This window comes from Adiantum capillus-veneris, chromosome 5, assembly GCF_014529385.1.
Source record: "Adiantum capillus-veneris isolate H3 chromosome 5, ASM1452938v2, whole genome shotgun sequence".
In the NCBI taxonomy this organism is placed as follows: domain Eukaryota; kingdom Viridiplantae; phylum Streptophyta; class Polypodiopsida; order Polypodiales; family Pteridaceae; genus Adiantum; species Adiantum capillus-veneris.
The window spans coordinates 160,082,793-160,104,302 of record NC_140935.1 but is presented as its reverse complement, the minus strand read 5'-3'; the positions used below and the strand labels follow the sequence as shown (position 1 = coordinate 160,104,302).

The 21,510-nt window shown below is 41.4% G+C and overlaps 1 protein-coding gene and 1 pseudogene across 1 annotated transcript; both read left to right on the top strand.

Annotated features, from left to right (window-relative positions):
• The first annotated feature begins 6,652 nt into the window (after positions 1-6,652).
• LOC147458427 (uncharacterized) lies at positions 6,653-9,933 on the top strand. The gene is made up of 7 exons (XM_086513064.1): positions 6,653-7,149; positions 7,267-7,410; positions 7,692-7,790; positions 7,877-7,983; positions 8,065-8,159; positions 9,393-9,428; positions 9,536-9,933. Exons 1-7 carry the CDS (start codon positions 7,105-7,107, stop codon positions 9,559-9,561), a joined length of 552 nt encoding a protein of 183 aa, XP_086369190.1. The 5' UTR covers positions 6,653-7,104; the 3' UTR covers positions 9,562-9,933.
• A 136-nt stretch (positions 9,934-10,069) lies between these two features.
• Positions 10,070-12,646, top strand: LOC147458426 (putative carotenoid cleavage dioxygenase 4, chloroplastic; annotated as a pseudogene).
• Positions 12,647-21,510: the final 8,864 nt, after the last annotated feature.

Sequence of the window (21,510 nt, the reverse complement as noted above, 5' to 3'; positions counted from 1 at the left end):
AAAAGCTAATAATGTTTCATCAAATGAAAATGATAGGAATCAAGAAGAGTTAGACTTGTCTACTTTTCTAAAAGGATTCCAAGATGTGTTCATCGATGATATCCCTATGGACCTACCTCCAAAACGAGGGTATGATGACCATCGTATTGAGCTCCTTCCAGGAAGCTCACAGCCTAACAAACCTCCTTATCGAGTCTCACAAGCTCAACAAGAGGAGATTATGAGGCAAGTACAGGAACTGGTAGACAAAGGGATGGTGAGGCCTAGTTCCTCTCCCTTTTGTTCTCCAGTCCTTTTAGTGCAAAAGAAAGATGGTACATACCATATGTGTGTGGACTATCGAGCACTAAACCATATCACTATCAAAAACAGATTTCCCGTGCCTCTGGTAGAAGATCTGTTTGATAAGCTACAAGGCTCTACCTACTTCAGTAGGATTGACCTTAAGAGTGGCTATCATCAAATAAGGATAGTGGATGAAGATATCCTAAAGACCGCGTTTCGCACAACATTTGGTCTTTATGAATATCTAGTCATGCCTTTTGGCTTGACTAATGCATCAGCTACTTTCAATCGTCTCATGGAGAAATTTTTTAGACCATATCGTAAATTCACTAGAGTGTTCTTTGATGATATCATCATCTACTCCAAGTCTTTGGAGGAACATAAGCAACATCTCCAAGTGATTTTTCAAGCCTTGAGGGAGAACAAACTTTTTCTCAACCAAAAGAAAAGTGAATTCTTCCTTCAAGAGATTCAATATTTAGGTCATATTATCTCTCACGATGGTATTCGTATGGATCCATCAAAGTTAGAGGTAATAAAATCATGGCCTAACCCAAGGAATCTACATGAACTAAGAAGCTTTATTGGTATGTGTGCATACTATAGACGCTTCATAGCAAAATTCGCTCAAGTAGCAGGACCACTACATGACTTAACAAAGAAGAACGTTAAGTTTGTATGGACTGCTAAGGAGCAAAATGCTTTTGAAAAACTCAAAGAGAAGCTTACTTCCCAACCAGTCCTCGTGCTTCCGGATCTCTCAAAGCCATTTGAGGTCCAATGTGATGCGTGTGGTGATTGCCTTGGAGCGGTTTTTCTTCAAGAAGGGCATGCCATAGCATATGAGAGCCGAAGGCTCAATAGTGATGAACGAGTCTTGGGCATTTATGAGAAGAGCTTTTAGCTGTTCTACATGCCCTAGACACATGGAAGCACTATCTATTGGGGACTCCATTTATCCTACGAACCGACCACCAAAGTCTCAAGTATTTCATGACGCAAACCAAGCTTTCCGACAAACAAATGAGGTGGGCAAATTTTCTTTGGCAATTTAATTTCCATATTGCTCACATAGCTGGTAAGCACAATCAAGTTGCCGATGCACTTTCACGACGACCAAAAGTTAATGCGGTGTCTATAGCTACTCACAATGATCTATCCTCTATGATAGATGAGTATGCTACTGACCCTGACTTTAGAGACATAATGTCAGCCCTTGCTTTGGGGAAGAAAGAGGAACCATTCACCTTGCAGGATGGTTATCTTCTCCACGGCAATAGGCTATGTGTTACCCATTCCCTTCGTGAGAAGGTTATGTATGAATCCCATGCTCCTCCATATGCAGGGCATAGAGGTATTCAACCTACTCTCCGAGGAGTAGAGACGTATTTTTATTGGCCTACCCTGAAAGTGGACATACAAGAGTATGTTTCAAAATGTGTAGTATGCCAAAAGACCAAGTATGATAGAGGGAAGCAACCTGGATTACTCCAGCCATTGCCTATTCCAAATTCACCATGGGAGAGTATATCCATGGATTTCATCTTTGGATTACCCAAGTCTATCCATGGGAATACAGGAATATGGACAATAGTCGATAGGTTTAGCAAGCAAGCACATTTTATTCCTGTCAAAAAGACTATTAAGGCACATCAAATGGCAACTCTCTTCATATCTCAGATTTTCAAGCACCATGGATTACCCACATCCATCGTGTCAGATAGAGATCCTAGAATGACCAGTAATTTCTGGAAAGGTCTCTTTGAAAATCTAGGAACAAGATTGAATTTCTCTTCGGCCTATCACCCACAAACGGATGGCCAAAGTGAGATAGCCAATCTTACGATACTCGATCTACTCAAGACTTATGTTACCGAAGTAGATCAATGCTCACAATGGGAAAAGTATTTACCTCTAGTAGAGCATGCCTACAATAATACTGTACATACTTCTACGGGGAAAGCACCTTTTGAGATCATAGAGGGAAGACTTAAAAGTCCCTTGCTACTCAAAGTACATGGTAAGATCTTCGCCGCCGATGAGTATAGCCGTGACCTACAAGAATCTTTTCAAAATATTAGGGAGGCTATAGCCATCTCTCAACAAAGGCAAAAAGCTGCTGCTGATAAGCACAGAAGAGCCTTAATGTTCAAAGAAAATGATTGGGTCTTACTCAAGTTTCCTAAGGCTCGATTAAGGCAAACGACGGGCAAAAATCCTACGGGCCATCAAAAGTATTATGCTAAACTAGCAAAAAGATCCTATGGTCCTTTACAAATCTTGAAGCCCATCAATGAGACGGCTTATCAACTCAAGTTGCCCAACCATTGGCTTATACACAATGCCTTTCATGTAAGCCTACTTAAGCCCTACAAAGAAGAGCCACCAACTGAACCAATTATTGAAGACCCTCCCGAAGTTGAAGACCAAGAAGAGGTGCTACAACCCGAAGCTGTCCTTCGGCATGAAGACAAGGTACTACGACATGGTAAGATAATCCGACGGTATCTTATTAAGTTCAAAAATTATCCTTTTGAAGATGCTAAATGGATGCAAGGATTACAACTTAAGGATAATATGAACCTTGTCAATGCTTACAATGCTACATTAGAGTAAGCAAATGTACAACTCTCTTTTAAATGACTCATGTTTTTTTCTTATAAGACTAATCCTCGTTTTAATTGTGCACAAATTTAACTAGTATGCATGCTTAGAATCATGTTTGTGATGACGACGTCTCTCAAACACCAAGTAGAATTTGTCACTCTACTTTGGGAGAATGAAATGGACTAAAGCGCAGACATGCTTGCGGCAGCTATGTCTCCCAAGCACCAAATGGATTAGTCATCTATCTTGGAAAGATGTCGTAGGGTAAAAAAGGGATCCTCTACCCGCTAAGTACGATTGACTAATGACTAAGGCTTTATCTCTTCTACCTCATAGTCAAGGACGACTATGATTCCAAGAGAGAGGTAATGTCATAAAATCTAATATCTAACCAACCCAAATGATTTTCTCATATTAAATTGATCACTTAATGTGAGAGAATAAACGGGAACAAGTGTTAAGATATAGATATGTGCTTATAGATCTATCTCAACACGGGGCCATTAGTAGAGGGACCCAAATGGGAGATGGTTTATCAAGAGCAAGGCTAACCAATGGAGCATAAGACCTTAGGGTTAGCTTCATTGAAGACCTCCAATAATGTGTGTAAAAGTCCTTTGACCTTAGGTAAGCTAGGGCTGAGCTTGAGGTGGGAACCCGGCCCAAGCTCGAGGTGCTTGTCGTGCTTGAGGTGCTTGTCCTGCTTGAGGTGCTTGTCATGCTTGAGGCGCTTGATTAAGATGCTTGAGGTGCTTGACTGGCTCCATGCTTGAGGTGCTTGACTTGCTACATGATTAAGGTGCTTGAGGTGCTTGCCTGAGGTGCTTGCCTGATATGCTTGTGGAAACACCCCCTAGTTCAAGTGCTTTATCATGCTTGATGACTAAGGGGCTTGCTCATCCAAAGTCAACAATATCCCTACAAGGAGGGGGGCGAGCCTACAAGGGGGGGGGGGATGAGAGAGAACACACACACACACACACACACACACACACAAGGGAAGCCCCAGCTTGAAGAGGCAGCAAGGACACTTGTCAAGTTTCTCCCCATGTTGCCCTCATGGTGTGCCTGAAGCCTATTGGTTGGCCACCCAAGGGGTCAAATGATAATTTAGGATATTTAATTAATTGATTTTGCATTTATCAAGTCCTCTCTCTCAAAGGGGAAAGGGGGACACTTGTCCCAAGGCTACCCATGTTGCTTGTAATGGCTCCTGCTTGTGATTGGCTAGGCCTGGAGGGGTCCAATGAGCTTCGAGCATGAGCTACAAGGGGGGGTCGACCCAAGCAAGCTAGGGGGGTGCTTAGGGGGTATACTCACCTTCACACACTCACAAACACTCTCATTGTGTACTATGCAAAGTGCAAGAGCTCCCTCTCCTTCTCCAAGCAAGTAGAGGTTGAGAGCCTACACCAACACTCTTGGCTATGGAGTGCAAATCCAACCAAGAGCCATGCTTCAATGCTTAAGCTTGCCATCTCCTTCTTCTTCATTACTATGCTATTATGTATGCTAGCAACAAGAGTATGATAAGTGAGGAACTAATTCTTTCTCGTATGAAATGTTTCTTCTTCCTCTTCCCTACCCTCATTCCCTGCTAGCTCTCTCCACCTTCGAAGGTGTTTGAGGTCTTGGGACTGAGGCTTGGGATAGTTAAAGCTTTCTTCAAGTTTATGTTATGTTTGTGATGCATGAAGCCTTCCATCTTCATGGCATCACCTAGGTCACAAGGAACACAAAGACTGTATTGTAACAAGTCTCTCTTTATGGGAGAAATCATAATACAAATGCCTATTGGAGGAGGGACCGGCTCCACATAAATCCGGTCCTCAACTGTTGTCATGTTCTCTAAACTCTCTCTCTTGCAAAAGTATTGTCTATGCCAAGTTAACTAATTGCTATGATTATGTTGCTATCTTCAATTATGTCTACCCTCTATGCTCACAAAATCATTTCTTGAAAGTACTCTCATTAAATTCCGCTACTCTCACATTGAATAGGCAAATTCCATTACATTGGTATCAGAGCATTTGGTTTCTCTTTTCTTGCTTAAGAAGAGAGGTCCTTAAGTAGCCTATAAATGGTTGATGTTGTTAATTATAATAGAGTAAGTGGAACTGGGATCTAATATCGGTTTTGTTAAGCCCACTATGTGGGGGATGGTGCACACCTCGGGAGCTTTGGAGACCAAAATTATGCTCTTATTCTGTACCTACTCAAGTTTGAAATTATGTTTATAACTTGTGTGTGACTTGGAAACTAGTCTTTGAAGGGACATTCCATTGTTTTGTAACAATAAGTACTTACACGTGGCTTTTATAAACATAAAAAAGGCCATCTCTACAAAACGATATAAGAATTTTATGATTTTTTTTTGTAAAATAGCTTGAAATTTCACTAAAATTTATGATTTAGAACTTACCATAATTCTCTCCATAGGGATTGTATTTTGACATGGAGAAAAATCCAATGTTTTCTTTCCCTCATAACCAACCCATAACCAACCTATGGTCATTGCACCTTCAAGGGTGCAACATTATGTCCTTGTGCAAAGGATATTTCAGGGCTGTTTGTGACGTTGCAAGAACAATCCCTACTCAATGTGTGTGTGTGTGTGTGTGTGTGTGTGTGTGTGAGAGAGAGAGAGAGAGAGAGAGAGAGAGAGAGACTTCAAGACCGTAATTTGCAGCACGACGACACCTCAATCAAAGGGGTGGCACTTAGAGTCGGTTCACACAAGAGAGTGGTTCGCAATGATTGCCAACCAGTTATGAACCTTTTTGGTTCCCATGAGTAGATTACAAAAAAAAATTGTGAACTGGTTGCCATTGTGTTGCAGCCCAGCTTCATGTGCGTGGGGAGGAGCGAAGTCGCAACCACAGATAAGACAAAGAGGTACTTTTGAATAAAGCACCTCCATTGGCAATTTCTTCCGTTTCTAGCCTATCTATTCTCAAAATCGCATTTTGCAAGCTAAATATAACTTCTTGCTCTGCAACATTTTCATGCACGTGAACTCAACAAATGCGAGTTATAGGTTGCAAACAGGTTCGCAACTCGACGTCCATGTGAACTAACTCTTATATGAACGTAGCGGCTCGAGAGCATCAGGGTAGGGTGGAAGGCCCTCATCACAATCTAACAAGAGGTAGTAAATGAAGCTAACAGTGGGATCAACAGCGGACAAGTTCAGGCACAAACCAAAGGCGTGCATGGACATTGGATGTGAAAAAGTAAACAAGGACACAAAAAGTAAACGAGGACATTTGGGGGGGGGGGGGGCAACTTTAGAATGTTGTGAACTCACATAAGTTTCAACAAACCACACTCGCATACGTGGTTAGCTCACGGAGCTTTCATCCTCGAGCTCGTGGGTTCGAATCTGAGACCTCCACTTGTCGTTGAATTTTTTCTGCACCATTCCCCCACCTGAAGATCTATGTGCTTCAACTCTCACCAATTTAGGGTTGTTAAGAGCCCGTGTCAAATAGTGTTGAGGGTGGAAGGCTGCTGTGCATCACCTAATTGCCTTTTTCCTACCGTATAGTAGGTGCGTGAGCCTTTATATAGAGGCCCGTGGGAACTCTTTTTCTGTTTTAAGATAAAAGAGTCTGCATCATCTTTTCCAGAATTAGAAGACAAGACAAGAGGGAGCCAGCGAGTCGTGAATTGCTTGATTAAAAGCATGGCTCAATGAACACTCAGAGTAGTATCTAGTATTTGTTGGCATTGCCGTAAGGCAGGGTCTATAGGGAGAAAATTTGCTAGCATGGCCATAGGGGATTAGGCCAATGGGGCAGTAAGGGTGTGTTTTTTTTGGGGTGGAGGGCATGCATGAAATTTTTATTTTTGTTAGCTGGATTGGGTGCATTTTGGGCGTGGAAATTTGGTTGTGTGTGTGTGTGTGTGTGTGTACACTTTTTCCGTGCTGCAGGTGAGATAGCGAGGTTGCGAGAGGGAGGACGGGATCGTGCAATTTTGGAGAGCTGTAGCCTCTCTCTCTCTCTCTCTCTCTCTCTCTCTCTCTCTCGTCAATTGTATCAATCAAGATGATAAACAGGACCCAAAAGTGTATAAACCCAAAGTAATTATGCAAAATTACGGGATATAGGATGACACGATCTCCACAAATTACAACAGCAGTTATATCCCCTGTTGTTGCAAGAGTGTAGTCTAGCTAGGCAGAAGCCCCTGTTTTTCAGAATAGTGCCGATGCAGACTGCAGTTGATCATAGGCTTCAGCTCGAAAACTGTAAGGTGGAGAGCACCATGAGAAGCTCACCATTAAAAAAATGTATTCTGAGGCACCCTTCTACACTCTGTGCTTGTTCTTCGTAAGAAAGCCTTCTGATTTTTTATGTAATTTCCTTTCAGCTATCTCAGCTAGTAGAGTTGGAATTCAAGCACAGATGCAAGCAAGTATTAGAGTTGGGCTTTCCCATGCATGAAGTCTCAAAGTTGTTTGCCCCTGATTGGGAAGGCGACATTACAATCGTCATGCCAGGCATGTTGGCACAGGTAAACTGCTGTTTTGCATTGGATGGACTCCAGTAATTTAGATTGAGTAGTGATATATGCTTATGGGGTGCAAGCTTTCTTGTTGATGGCAAAGCTTCCTACAGTACAAACCAGAAACTTCAAAAAGTCTCCGATGCCAACTAACAGAGGATGGACAGTTTCAGGATTTGCAAAGCACATCCCATCTTGGATTTTTTTATCATAGGACAAGTCGATAGGAAATAGTAAGAATAAGGGTATTGAGTCTGCCTTACCAATTGATAGTCCTTGGACCAGTGCAGGGACCTTCTTCGAAAACACGGCTTTGTGTAATTCAAATGTTGGAAGTGATGGAGAGAGCAGCTTGGATAGCTTTGATTAGTCTTGGACAAACGCTGGCGGTCCTTTCAGGCGATCTCTGTCTGCCAATAAGCTCATTGTAATGATGGGATTTTATAACGATGCTACAAATATGAGGGCAAAGTAGGCACATATGTGGAATCAAAAGGGCCTCAACAACAAGTATTTTGTCTTCATGGGATTCAACACATATACTAGGAAGATGGGAGCAGATGAGATGTCATTTGGAGTAAGGTTTTGTGTCATGTTCTATATAGCCTCAAGAACCATGCTCAAGCACATATTGGAAGTGTGATATTTGCACGATTTGTGTAGGCCTCTGCATGGAAAAGCTCTAGCCTCTGATGGGGCAGAGCTGTGTATCTACTTGTCTATATGGTCTTCCACGATACTATGCCCTTCAGTTATGGGTGAGTAACAGCTTCGACCCTCAGCTTTTGGGGATGCCTGCTGTTAAGGATTGATGGATATGGCCAAGTGAAGGCCATCCTTTTTCCTTTTCCCGGAGGGTCAAATGTCATGGATTTCCGAGTGGCTCTCACCAAGAATTTCCATGCAGAGCTAAGAGAGTACCCATATGCTCTAGAGCTCGAGGAGCTGGTAATGCATTTTCGTTATAATCAGAAACTTATAGGGCTTATCCAAGCTCCTTTAGAGCCATTCCCACAACCCTACTAAACCTTGGAAACCATCTCAAAACATAGTGAGTCGCAAACCTTGCATGATCCAGTGGTTCCACATTTTGAAGGACTCCACTTACAGAAGGAACCCTTTGAAAGGTGACAATAGGCCTGTTTGACTTTTTAAAACCAAAACTATTTTTTATTTTTGTGTGTTTGGGTGCATCGGTTCATTAAGGTTTTCCCTTTATGCATTCTATGGGGACCCATAGGCAGCCAACCAATATCCTCATGGCATCAAGGAAGAGCCAATTAGCTCAAGCCAATCTTCGTCGCATGTATAAGCATCTATGTTCACAAGCGGGCTCTTACAGCAGACACTTTTATATCTTCTTATCTGAGCAAATTTCTAGAGATATCACAATAGATGCACACTCAGTTTTCAAGCATTTTTATCCAGAAAGTTTGCTATGGACTATGGATTTCACCTTTCCCCTTGTGTTTGCAACACATTTTTCAGTCTAAATTGTGAATTTTTTTTTGTGCCATTTTTCATAATATTATTGGCAACAACATACCACCTTTGGGACCCATTTTATTTAAAGTGCTATCTGATTAGCTTTAGTAGTTCTCCACATATTTGTATGATTTTAAGGATATACCTGATATCTTTAAGCAAAAGGATGAATTTTGACATCTCTGTGCAATCAAGGACTCATATGCCTTGCAGACAGGATGTGAACCCAAGGGTCAAAAGCAATGGCATTGTGATCAGTTTTGCCTACTGATAAAACCTTGCTTGCGCTTATTGACAAACTTTGCACTATGAGTTTAATCTCCAAAAAAAAAGATTTAGCAGGTTTGACAATCAAGCATGAAGACTACATGGAAATAGACTGTTCACTGTTTGATCACGCGATTTGTGTAATATTGATATTAATTCTTCATGCTTCCGGCTGGGCGCTGTGCACCGGGAGTGGACACATTGTGAAAGGTACAACCTTGAAAAACTTGTCGAGCCAGATTCAGCAGCAATGCATGTCATTCTGACATTACAAGGTATACACATTGCATGGTCGTTTTTGGCACAAAATGGTGGAGTTTCAGTACTCTTAAGTAGTTAGTGCTGAAATTACAAGGAGTTCACTGCATGGTTGTTTTGGCAGAAAAAAGGTGGGAGTACTCAAAGTAATGTTGGCACGATATGCGATTGTCATCATTCGTGGATTCTGAGAATAAGAGGAAAAACAGACTTGGATGATGTTTTGGCAGAAAAGGAAGTGGTTTGTTGCTGTTTTTGCAACTCAGGTTCCATGTCTCAATGTGACTCTATGGAGACGAGTCACGTTGAGATGCACACCTCTATGGTTCTGGTCTCCTTCCTTTGTGTTGCGGCTCTTGTCTGAGATATTATCTCAATACTCGACCAGGTTACTTGCCTTGTATTCCGAAGGGAGATGGCTTCGCCCGTGGGGGATGCACCGTATCTTTGTACAAACTATCGGTAGACGACCCTTGCAGTGCTTACTATATTACTTGCCAAACAGCTTACTATGTTCCTGCTTACTATGTTACTTGAACATGAATGCCTGCGAACATCTGACTCTCCTTCACATTGCACCATTTTTGGTACACGATTATTACCATGTCCAGTCGATGCTTTTGAGTCTTGAAATGTTTTTTCTGATCGAAAATAGGTACGCATGTCACTGTGAAAGTAACATGAAACCCAAAAACGATATTTGAAAGGCATAACAAAATCCCTTCTATGCCTACTCTGAATTCTCTTGCTGGGACCGTACTGCAAACGAAAATCACTCATTGCATCTACTACACAAGTGCCTGCCGAGACGACATTGTCTGCTGTAGTCTGCCACAGCTTGCTGGATTGGAATTGCAAACTTATACAAGCCAAATCAGATTGCTTAAAGCTTTCCTCCCATCTTCAACAGCTGGGTTCAATAACTCATCTGGAAAGGCCATCATTGCGCATTATTGAAACAAACTGAGCATAATCAATTTGGCCACCCTGCAAATAGATCATGAAAGACTGGTCACACAAATCAGCACCTTCCTTCGAAAACTTTGTGTGTCTTCTCAATCTCTTCCACTAGCTTTTGAATTTCTGCTTCCTCCATCGCATTCTCAAGACAGGTCTGTTTTAACTCGTCCATTGTTATAAGCCCACTGCCATCCTTGTCGAAATGAGCAAACGCAGCTTCTAGATTCTTTTCTTTGTAAAGCTTACTGAGATGGAATGTTACTGCCATGAAATTCCTTCTGCTAATGCTGCCCCTTCTGCTGATGTCCACCTATTTGATTCATCTCGAGTTCAATGAAGAAGAAAAGGCAACATTCTCAGAGCGATCATGGTTCAATAACATTTTGAACCAACAATTTCAATTTTTACTTTAAGGCAGTGCCGTCGTCTACTGTAGACGACCTTGTTTCAGCAGCAGGAGGCAGCTGCTTACTGCCTTGACAGAATGGGCATGCTCGCTGCTGCTGCCCTAGCCTCATCATCCCTATCCCTCAAAAGCACAACAGGGCACATCCTCTTCTCCCCCGTAGCCAGCCTCACCTTTGACAGCAAGCCCACCACCGGCCCCCATGCCCGAGCTATCTTGCAAAGCAGCCCCCTTGTTGATGCCTCTAACCCCAAAATCAATCAGAATAACCCAACAGTTACCCACAATGGCACCTTGGTGGACGAGGCCACCCCCAAGCTTACCCATCATGCCAGCTCCCTCTCAAATGGAACCAATACGCAGATTCTTCAGAGCACTCATGATCAGGCATCTCCCCTTCCTGCCATCCGTCCCCCCACCCAGCTGAGCCTCGACGAGCTCCTTCGCCATGACTTCGAGAATGCCAGAAACTTCCCCGAGGCCATTTGCAATGCGGCCGACACCCTCATCACTCAATTCCTCTCCCCTGCAGAGCTCCTTCCCTCTGTCGATCCTCAAGTGCAGCTAATTGGCAACTGCGCTCCCGTGGCAGAAACTCCTCCGACCCCCTGCTCTGTTGTGGGCAAGCTCCCATCTGATCTCAATGGCGCCTACTTGCGAAATGGGCCCAACGCCACTTACCTACACCGTGGGGAAGGCTGGCATGATACATTCTGTGAAGATTAAGGATGGGAAGGCCACATATTGTGCGCGTTATGTCAAAACCTCGCGCTTTCGACAGGAGGAAGCAGCAGGGCATCCTCTGTTTCCTAAATTCTTTGGCAGTATGTCAGGCATACCGGGTGCGGCGCGCACTGCTGTGGTAGCCTTAAGAACAGTCTTTGGTTTACTGGATGTGAGCAAGGGGTGGGGGTTGTCTAACACTAGTGTGGGGTTCTTCAATGGGAAGGTGCTATCCCTTTCTGAAGATGACATCCCTTATGTAATCAAGGTCACAGAGTCCAGCGATCTTGTCACGGTTGGAAATTTCAAGCTACCAGGCACATCTAACGTGTGTGCTCACCCAAAGTTTGATGCATCCACAGGGGAGATGTTTGCATTCAGCTTCACACCTCCTTCGTTGCCCCCTTTCTCATTCTTCCGAGTCTCTGCAGATGGTATCAACTCCAGGGATGTCCCTGTCCCACTCCTTGATATGACTTTGCCATAACTCGTAGATATGTCGTTTTTCCTGACAATCAGCTTGTCATTAGGCCTGTGGAGTCTGTCAGAGGGAAGAGTGCTTTGGCCACCGATGACATGAAGACGCCGAGGTTTTGTCTTCTTCCACGGTATGCCCTGCCAGATGAGGCATCTCTAAAAGCCCAATGGTTTGAAGCACCAGGATGCAACTGTCTACATTATATAAATGCATGGGAGGAGGGTGATGAAGTGGTGATTGTCACACCGGTACTCTCCCCTCCCAAAGTCATTCTCGAGGTGCCCGCGGTGAACTTAGCATGCACACTATCAGAAATCCGGCTCAACACAATGACGGGGACGGCATAGATGCGGACGTTATGGGTGGGGAACTCCGAGGTATGTGGGGAGGAGATGTAGGTATGTGTACCTAGCAAATGGGTATTTTCCTCAATTCACAGGAGTGGTGAAGGTGGATCTGTGCTTTGGCGGAGGGGAGGCGGTGGTGGCGAGGAGGGAGTATGGAGAAAAGTGCATAGGAGGGGAGCCATTTTTTGTGCCAAGGAAGAGTGAGAATGCAGGGGAGCAGCTAGCTAAACCTATAGTTGGTTCAACACATATGTACAGTAGCTAGATCCCTTTCATTTGTCCCCAAGTTGTGATTATGGTTATATTATATTGTAAAAATTGTTGTATAGTAGAAGGTTTTTACATCCACCAATGCGTCCAAATTTTGGAGGTTTTGTTACCCTCCAATTTTAAATTTAGAGGTAATGATTTTTCTACAATCAGCGCCATGAGGAAGGGTGGATATATAACCATGCATTTAAGACTGCACATTGTTGTATGTTACACCCTCGAGGGGCTGCAGCGGGAACAACCTAGGATACACCCCTCAGGACTAAGTAACACGGGGTGTTGAATGATGTGGGAGCCGTGGGATCGACGGGCGAGAAGTGAGGCACGAACATCAAGAATGCGCTCAACCGTTCGATGTGTCCGAGTTTACTTTATAGCATTTTTGTTAACTTTATATATTTTTGTTTTGCCTACTTGGACAACCAAATGCACGCGCGCTCGTGGTTAGGGCACCAGCCTCTCAACATGGCCATCTGGGTTTGAAACCCATTCTGTGCACCTGGCGTTGACCTTTTTTCTACCGTCCGCCACCTTTGAGATTCCCCCCCTTCAACGTCGTCCGTCGATCCCACCGCTCAACCGTCATTAAGACCCCGTGTTACTTAGTCCCGTGGGGATACACCCATTGAGAACGCAACTTGTGAGCCTCAAACCCTCGACCTTGAGTTCACACTTCACCAATGGAGCCACTTCTTGGGTAGTTTGGAGGTAAATTTCAAAATTTGTAGGTGGGATTACATTGATGTGAAGTCATTTTAGGAAATTTGGGCGAAAACATTCACATGACGGTACCTCTACAATGGCAAGCCTTGCACCCGCTGCGTTCAAGTGTCAGGGCTATACCCATTTTGTGTACCTTGTCATTGGCAATGTTTTAGCACTGTCAACTTCAACTGTAGTATAGCTTGGAAGTCCATGTAAGCCCTTATACTAGTTTGTAACATTCAATGGCCTAGTAACTTGTGTGTAGTGGAAATAGCATGAACATAGTGAGCATTTCATTAGGATAGATTCCTAATAAGAGTAACAAGAGTGCTTCGGTGGAGAGAGCAACAAAAAGTATAACACCTAGTTAGATAGCATGAACAATACTTCAAAAGAGAGAGAAATTAAGCTATTGACAACAGTTGAGGACCGGATTTTCATGGAGCCGGTCCCCCCTCGAAAAGGCTTTGTATTATGATTTCTCCCATCAAGAGAGACATTTTACAATACAATTCTTTGTGTTCCTTCAATACTAGCTAGTGCAATGAAGATGGGAACTTCAAGCACTAAGAAAAACACTTATTAAACACAACATCAATTCCCTCACTGTCTCAGACCCAAGACCTCACACATGTTCGAAGATGGTGAGAGCTAGCAGGGTATGAGAGTAGATTGAGAGGAAGGAGTAGTCTTACGAGAAAGATGTACATGTCCTCAATAATCACTCATATTAGCATAGCTTAGCTTAGTAATTAGCATGGTAGAGGAGATGAGCATGCATTGAAGCTTGGCTCTTGGTTGAATTTGCATCACAAAGCCAAGAGTTGTTGGTGTAGCCCTCCCTTCTCACAAGCTTGGAGTAGGTGGTAAGCTTTCCATTAAAGCTTCAGAAGGACAGAGAGAGTCTTCTTGCTTCACACTTGAGTTTGTGTGAGTGTGTGGATAATGCCTTGAGAAAATCAGCCCCCCCCCCCCCCCCTCTCTCTCTCTTGGTCGACCCCTCTTGCTATTTGCTCATGCTGCAACCCTATTGGCCCTTTCCAGGCTTAGCCAATGAGTATTAAGAAGCATAAGTGATAGCCTTCTGACATGTGTCCCCATTTTCCCTTTTGTGAGAGCTTTAGGTAATTAATAAATGCAACTAAACTCTCATTGGACCCCTTTGCCTCCTGGCCAATAGGAATCAGGCAAGCCATTAGGCTGTTGAATGCTCATTGGACCCCTTGGGAGACTGTCCAATAGTCTTCTAAAGAGCTTAATTCTTATTGGTTCTTTTATTAAGTTTTTTTTAAATTAATTAAACTAGATTTACTCTAGCCTAATTCTCATTGATCCACCTCCATGGCCATCCAATAGGATTTGAGTACACCTTGTGGGCATTTGGGCTAGGGAGCTAACATGTGTCCCTCTTTCCCCTTGTGTAAGGAAGCTTGTGAGTGTGTGTGTGTGTGTGTGTGTGTGTGTGTGTGTTTCTCTCTCATCCCCAACTTCCAGGGCTCGCCCCCTCCTATGTAGGACTTGTGAAGACTTTTTGGGACACACACAAAGCATCCAATTTCCCTAGTGTTTGACCTTTGGACACAACCTTTGAATTTTGGAACCTTAGAGTTTTGGAAGTCTTAATGGGATGAACCTTAGGGTCTTTTTAGCCCATTGTTGCACATTGCTCTTTTGCAGATGGCCCCCCGTTTGGATCCCTATTTTCCCTCCTTAGTATTCCTACTGTGGCCGATCTGCTAGCTTAACCAATATTCTAACTTTTTCTCCCCTGGTACTTCCCCATATTAAATGATTAGTTTAACATGAGAAAATCATTTAGGAGAATTAGATATTAGTTATTATGACAAGTTTCTTCTCCTTCTCTTTTCCTCAACTAAGATGAGGGATAGATAGTGTAAAATATTTTTTTTAACAAAATAAAGAAAATGCCCCTCTTCCTAATGTTAGTGGGCACACACTCTCCTATGGTCTCATATTAGGCTCTATGCCATTTCTATCAAAATGACCTCGAGGACTTTCAAGAAGTTCGTCAGCTATGTTATTTGCTTTGATGTACCAAATGCAATTATAAGATCATGTATACTAATTGATCCAAAATGTAAAACTTTCACATGGCTTTGTGTAATGTAAAGTACCTATGAGTATATTATGAGCATGCTATATTGGGGATCACAGGTGGACATCAATTGATTTATACAATGCGCCTACCATGGTTGAAAGTGATGTTCTTGGCCAAAGTTCAATTATCTCTCGTCTTATTTCTTGTTTGTTCACATTCTTCATGCCAACGTTTTGTAGAAATGCCGCTATCTTCAAAATTTTAGTGGGTATACACTCTCCTATGGTCTCATATTAGGCATGGAATCTTGTTAAATGCAGGATGTATTCAAAGTGACTGTGAGGGCTTTCAAGAAGTTCATCAACTATGTTATTTTCTTTGATGTATCAAATGACATTATGAGATCATGTATAATAAGATCCAAAGTGTGAGACTTTCACACGGTTTTCTATACTATAAAGTGCATAAAATGAAAGAACGCATTGTGAGCATGCTATGTTGGGGATTACATGTGGACACCAAGTTAGCTCTACACTATACTTAGCATGGTCCAAAGTGATGTTCTTGGCCATTATTCAATTCTCTTATTTATTATTTCTTGCTTTTTCACGTACTCATTACACTTCGTGCCAACGTTATGTAGATGGCAAGTGCTCTTATTAAGTAAGCATTTGATTCGATAGTTTATTATGCTCATGGTCTTGATGCTGCTATATTGAGCATCAGGGTTGTGCATAATTATTGTACAAGAGTCATCACACTAAATGCCAACCTTGCAATCAAATCTCATCTCAATTTATCATTTGAGTGTGTTACCATGGTGCATGATAACTAACAGTGTGGGGACCAAGCCACTTCGGCTTCCCTTGGCCCCATTTAGGTCACGAAAGTTAGCAAGAGGGGCATCACAATCCTCAACTCATCTCATTCGTTAAAGCTGTAAGAGAAACCCATTGCACGTCCTTCTTAGACGTATTTGTTGTAGATGTTGAAGAGGGGTAGGTTGCTTAGATAGCTTGCTAGGAGAATCCCCATGTGCTTAAGTGGAAGGGAGGAAGTTGGTGGGCCCTTGGTAGGATCCTTGCTAGAACAATTTTTATGAGCAGACCTTGCATCACACAATAGAAAGAGCACTTGGCATGCACTTGTAGCACAAGTGTCAGGCCAAGGGTCCACTCCCTATTGACATAGTAATAGATCTCATGGTAGGGTTTTGTTTGGCACATGTTGTTAGACACAAGGTGTGAAACATGGTCTAGGAACTCATGGAGATTGGTTTAGGTAGTGTGAAGAAAGGTTTACAAGGTTCCCTCTCATTCATGTCGCTAAATGTTTCCCATTATCTCCACATGCAAGTTCATCTCGTTCTTGATAAATATCCTATTTTTTAACATCTTTAGGTGAGACATATTCCACATGTGGAGAATATGAGTCTCTAGGGCTGACTCTTGCATCTTTTATTCAATATCGTGTCATGACAAAGTCCTTAAGTGTTGGTCAAATCCGTATATTAGACTTTTGTGTGCATGTAGTATCGGGAACAATTTTAGTGGCCAAGAATTATCGAATACCTAGTAAAACTTGTTAAGACTACAAGTATTGTTGAACAACATTGACGGAGGGTTGTTTATGCATATAGCAAGGCTATGTTGTGTTAATGAAAATATTTCATGTTTATAGTTTGTACTAAGATGTGATTCATTTTCACATTCTATTATGGTCCAAATGTGTTGTGATTGGACCATAATAGAATTCATTTTTACATTTTATTAATGTCCAAATGTGTTTCACATAGTAATTATCGTGGGAAGTATTTACTAGAGCTATTTATGTGTATTATTCCTTCCTCTTCCATGTGTGCTATGAGCATAATATCCGCCATAAGGATTGGCAACTATAGTTATGAAAATGTAGGTTCGGATAAACTCTTGCAAAATGCATGCACACTAGGTGTTATAGGCACTAGTGTTTAGCAAAGGTAGATTTGGAGGGGCATGTAAATTCATGAAAGTGATAGCCTATGAAGCATTTTGCACCACATGTTCAATATCTCTATGGGATTTATTATGGGTCTACCAATCACCACTGAACACTAGTGAGCCCATGTTTACCAATCATTTATGTCTATAAACAGTAGGAAGCAATCCAATTGGAAAGATTATCTCTCTAAATTGGAGTTTGCTTATCATAATGTAAAGCATGTTGCAACTAGGTTTAGTCCCTTCATGTTTATGTTAGGTTTTCAATTGATAGTTATGGTTGGGTTATCTACTGATGAGAAATGGCAGCAAGTCAAGGACTCAATCGATGCTGATGGGTTAAATTAGCATGTCAATTTCATGGAAAGTTGAGTAGAGGTATTCTTATACGTTCCAACACCTTCACAAAGTCTGAAAATTGGTCATTCATTTAGTCACCTCTTAGTTGCGGTGACTCATTTAATAACTCAAGTGAGTTATAAACAGAGTCCACACATTATTTTGGATATAAGATGTCCATTGTCTACACAAACATTTGCAAAGGGACAACAATGTAGAAAATCAAGATGTTCTTCTTGGTTTCATTGAACCTCCTATTGAACCGTGTATCAGTCAAATGGTGGACAACTCGATCGTGAGGGGTGCCATTGTGGAAAACATTAGCGTTCTTAAGAAGATATCACCACTTTTGTTTTTGAGGACGGGAACACTTCTCCAAGGGGGGAGTAATGCCAGGCCAAGGGTTGGACCAGGACACACATGCAGTATGGGGGTTTATACGTAGCTATGCGCCAAGGGGCCATGGGCCTATATATAGTATGGCTAGGTGGTTATAAGCATGTGGCTGTTCCAAGGGTCTTACAACAAGCAAAATTTCATGCCATTATATTCCACTATTTGAACATCTAGGTTTGTTGTTACACATGTTTCACTACATTTTTTGTTTAGAAATGAAGCTTAGCTTTAAGTGCAGAAGAAGAAGTACTCAATCCTAGTTTATTCAAAAATCTTTCAGAACTAAAATCATGACAACTTCTATCATCATGCAAAAGAGAGAAAAGTTTCCATCTATCAAACCAGGCATTTTAGAATTTCCTAGAGTGTTGTTGACTTCATTGAGGAGAGAATCTTCAATCCAATGCTCATCCATACCCACACTCACATGCATGTAGTTCACACAAATTTTGAAAGAAAATTGGGGTTTGTGAGCTAGCTTTTTCATGGAAGATCGAACATGACAATTAAGAATGATGTGCCCATGAAGCTTCCACTTAAAAACAAAGAAGACTAGTGTTTGGTGAAATTGATCATGCACTATTTTTTTCTTGGTTGGGGCTTTGAATTTGAACCAAAATGGGCACACACATGATACATTATTAGTGATGTAAGGTAAGCATAGATTATTCTGAGGTATTTGTTAGTTGTTAGGCTAATTGGAGCAACCAATAGAAGATAATGTGGGATTTTTTTTTGTAAATTCCCATTTGTATATGATATCGATATGTCACTTAAGTGGGTCATCTCAACTTGACAATTTCTATTCTTTTGGATGTACACACGAGCCATTATTGATTAGTCATAGCTAGAAGTTTCCAATTTGTAATTGTCTCATTTCTTGGGCTATCCTAGTCTTCTATGTCATCCCTACAATTTTGATTGAATTTTAGTATGGTTTGCTTGACAAAACAATATAGATTGACTCACAGTCATAGTCTTGTTTTTTATGATTTTGGGTGCGTTGAGAGTGGGTATCATTGACATTGTTTTTCATTGACCTAAAGTTCATGTTGCCTCCATGCCCCCTAGCCAGGCCAATAATGTCCCTCGTATTTCCATTAATGTGAGGTTCTTGCTAATTTTGAAATAAGATTAAAGTGGAGTGTGAATTATTGTTTAACATTTGGTGCCATTGTTGGGCATGTAGCCACTTAAGCTAGTGAAAACATTCCACTCATAGTTGCTATCTCTTAAAAACTCCCTCTAGCTCACTATAGGGTAATCCTTCTTTCTGCACGTAGGTGACCATTTTTGGTGATCTATGCTGGATTTTAAGATACTAGGGTGGGATAGTCTCTTAGGCTCTTGGGTGAGAAAAAGAGATATTCACTACATCAGTGTTGAAAATTGTGTTGATTTGATGTTTTGGACATTTCATGAACTTTGAGTTTTTTTGCATCAGCAGCAGGGCAAGTAATTATCCATTGGAGGAGTCAGCCACCTCTTTAATGACCAAGATTTTCCAAAGTGCATTTTAGAGAGATATCTTGTGTATTGGCTTTGAATTGTGTTGTGCAAGTTTGCTTGAGTTTTTGGGATTAAACAGAGTTGCAAAATCTCTAATAAGTATCGCGATATTGAACAAGTGAGTTGAAATTGGACATTGATGGTGCACTTAGCTCGTGCGTGCTATGAACACTATGCATACCAAATTTTGGTCAATTTGTACGTCAAAATTGAGATCAACACAGGAATTCAATAAAAAAACGCAAATAAACAAAAAATTTACGAAAATTTCTTGAAATAAGATCCAAATTGTGCACAAGCAATGTCATGGATTCATCAAGCATATGACTATCAATCATATTAGTTTAGACTAAATCTAAGCCAGTGGTGTATTATTACAAGACTGTTCTGGAGTGAGACTAGACTAGAGTGATATGGTATGGAGGAGTGATACTGGACTAGAGAGATATTGGTCTAGAGGGATATTTCTCTGTTAGGCCAAAACTAGAAAATTTTCAAATTTTTTGGTCACATTCTATACATATGATAGATTTAGCCTGTAAGTGAAGTTAAAACAAAATTTGGACATTTTGATCACCTATAGAGATCGAAAACTAAAATTAGAAAGTTTTAAAAATTGGGCCCTTGGTCAAGATAAAATGATCTAAACTTAGCCAAAATTAGCCACAATACTAAACTTGACCTTTGGAACAAGTGCATCAAGTCAAAACTCTCACAACAAGTCCAAATCTTTAGGCAATACTAGACTATTGTTCATAAGGGGGATATCTGACATAGTAGTCTTGTAGATACACTTAACGTTACAAGTCTTTGAACTAGGGTAAACAATGAACTCTAGAGACTAAGATACAAACACAAAAAGCTCATGTTTCTTGGGCCTAAAATTGTTTTGCTTTTGATACACAACTACAAATTGAGTTAGGTATAAATAGGGAAAAAGCCATTTTTAAAAAGGGTTTCCAATTCAAAAAATTTAGGGTGTCCAGGATAGGTATCCTAAGACCCTAAGGACCACTAGGGCAAAAAGGGGGAGATCACCAAAAGTTGGCTAGACCATAAAAGGAGAAAAAGGGCATTACTTAGACTAATCTTTGAGATTCATTGTTTAAGTTAGATGAATCAATAGGACCAAAAGACAAAGACAAAACTAAGGTTATGAAACTCTTTGCACATTGATTGCAGACTATGCAATATGTATAAAAGTGGATTTGAGAGCAAACCAAGGGATGTATCCATCACACCTCAAAGCTTGGCTTCTGGATCTTGAAGGAGTGGATATCTGGCTCATGTAGAGCCATACCAACAACTTGCACCAAGCTACTAGTGATCCATAATATGTATCATGGTACAATATGGATCATCATTTCAACTTTGAGGCCAAGAGGTGTAGTTCAAAGACCTCTAGGCAATGCAGACTCCCTAAAAGAGACCTACAATTCCAAATTTCTCATAAAGGGTACCATCAAGTTCCAAATACTCCAAGGAATTAATCCAAACAAGAAAAGTCACTTTTGGATAAATAATTTAGTATTGTGATTAGTATAAGTTCAAGTGTTCCCTTTCCCCCTTTCATCATATTGTTTTGGATCCCTCATATGGTTTCGGACCCCTCCTAATGTTTGCATTTTGAGAGCCCTAGGGAAAGATGACCCCTCTAAAGTCTAGAAGCATGTTAACATGCTACGCTTTTTATGCTAGTTCACATGTGCACATGCCAACAAGCATACCTTGCTAGCGTAAGTTTTGGCATGTCAATCAACATTGTAGAAATAATATTTGTATTCCACTAAATTGAAAAGTACAAATTTTTTTGACACGGCTATCCCTTTGATGTGTGCAAGACGATGGAAAGCTGCAAAGGTCATGATCCCCATGCAAGGCAAATTGTATAGAACTTTGTCAGCGTTTAATGCTACTTATGGGATTTC

Bases quoted from the DNA above. Each gene is read 5' to 3' on its own strand.
- LOC147458427 (XM_086513064.1), top strand. From the start codon at position 7,105: ATGCAGACTGCAGTTGATCATAGGCTTCAGCTCGAAAACTGTAAG. The intron at 7,150-7,266 runs GTGGAGAGCACC...ATTTCCTTTCAG, and splicing joins TTCAGCTCGAAAACTGTAAG to CTATCTCAGCTAGTAGAGTT. The intron at 9,429-9,535 runs GTATACACATTG...TTGTTTTGGCAG, and splicing joins TGTCATTCTGACATTACAAG to AAAAAAGGTGGGAGTACTCA.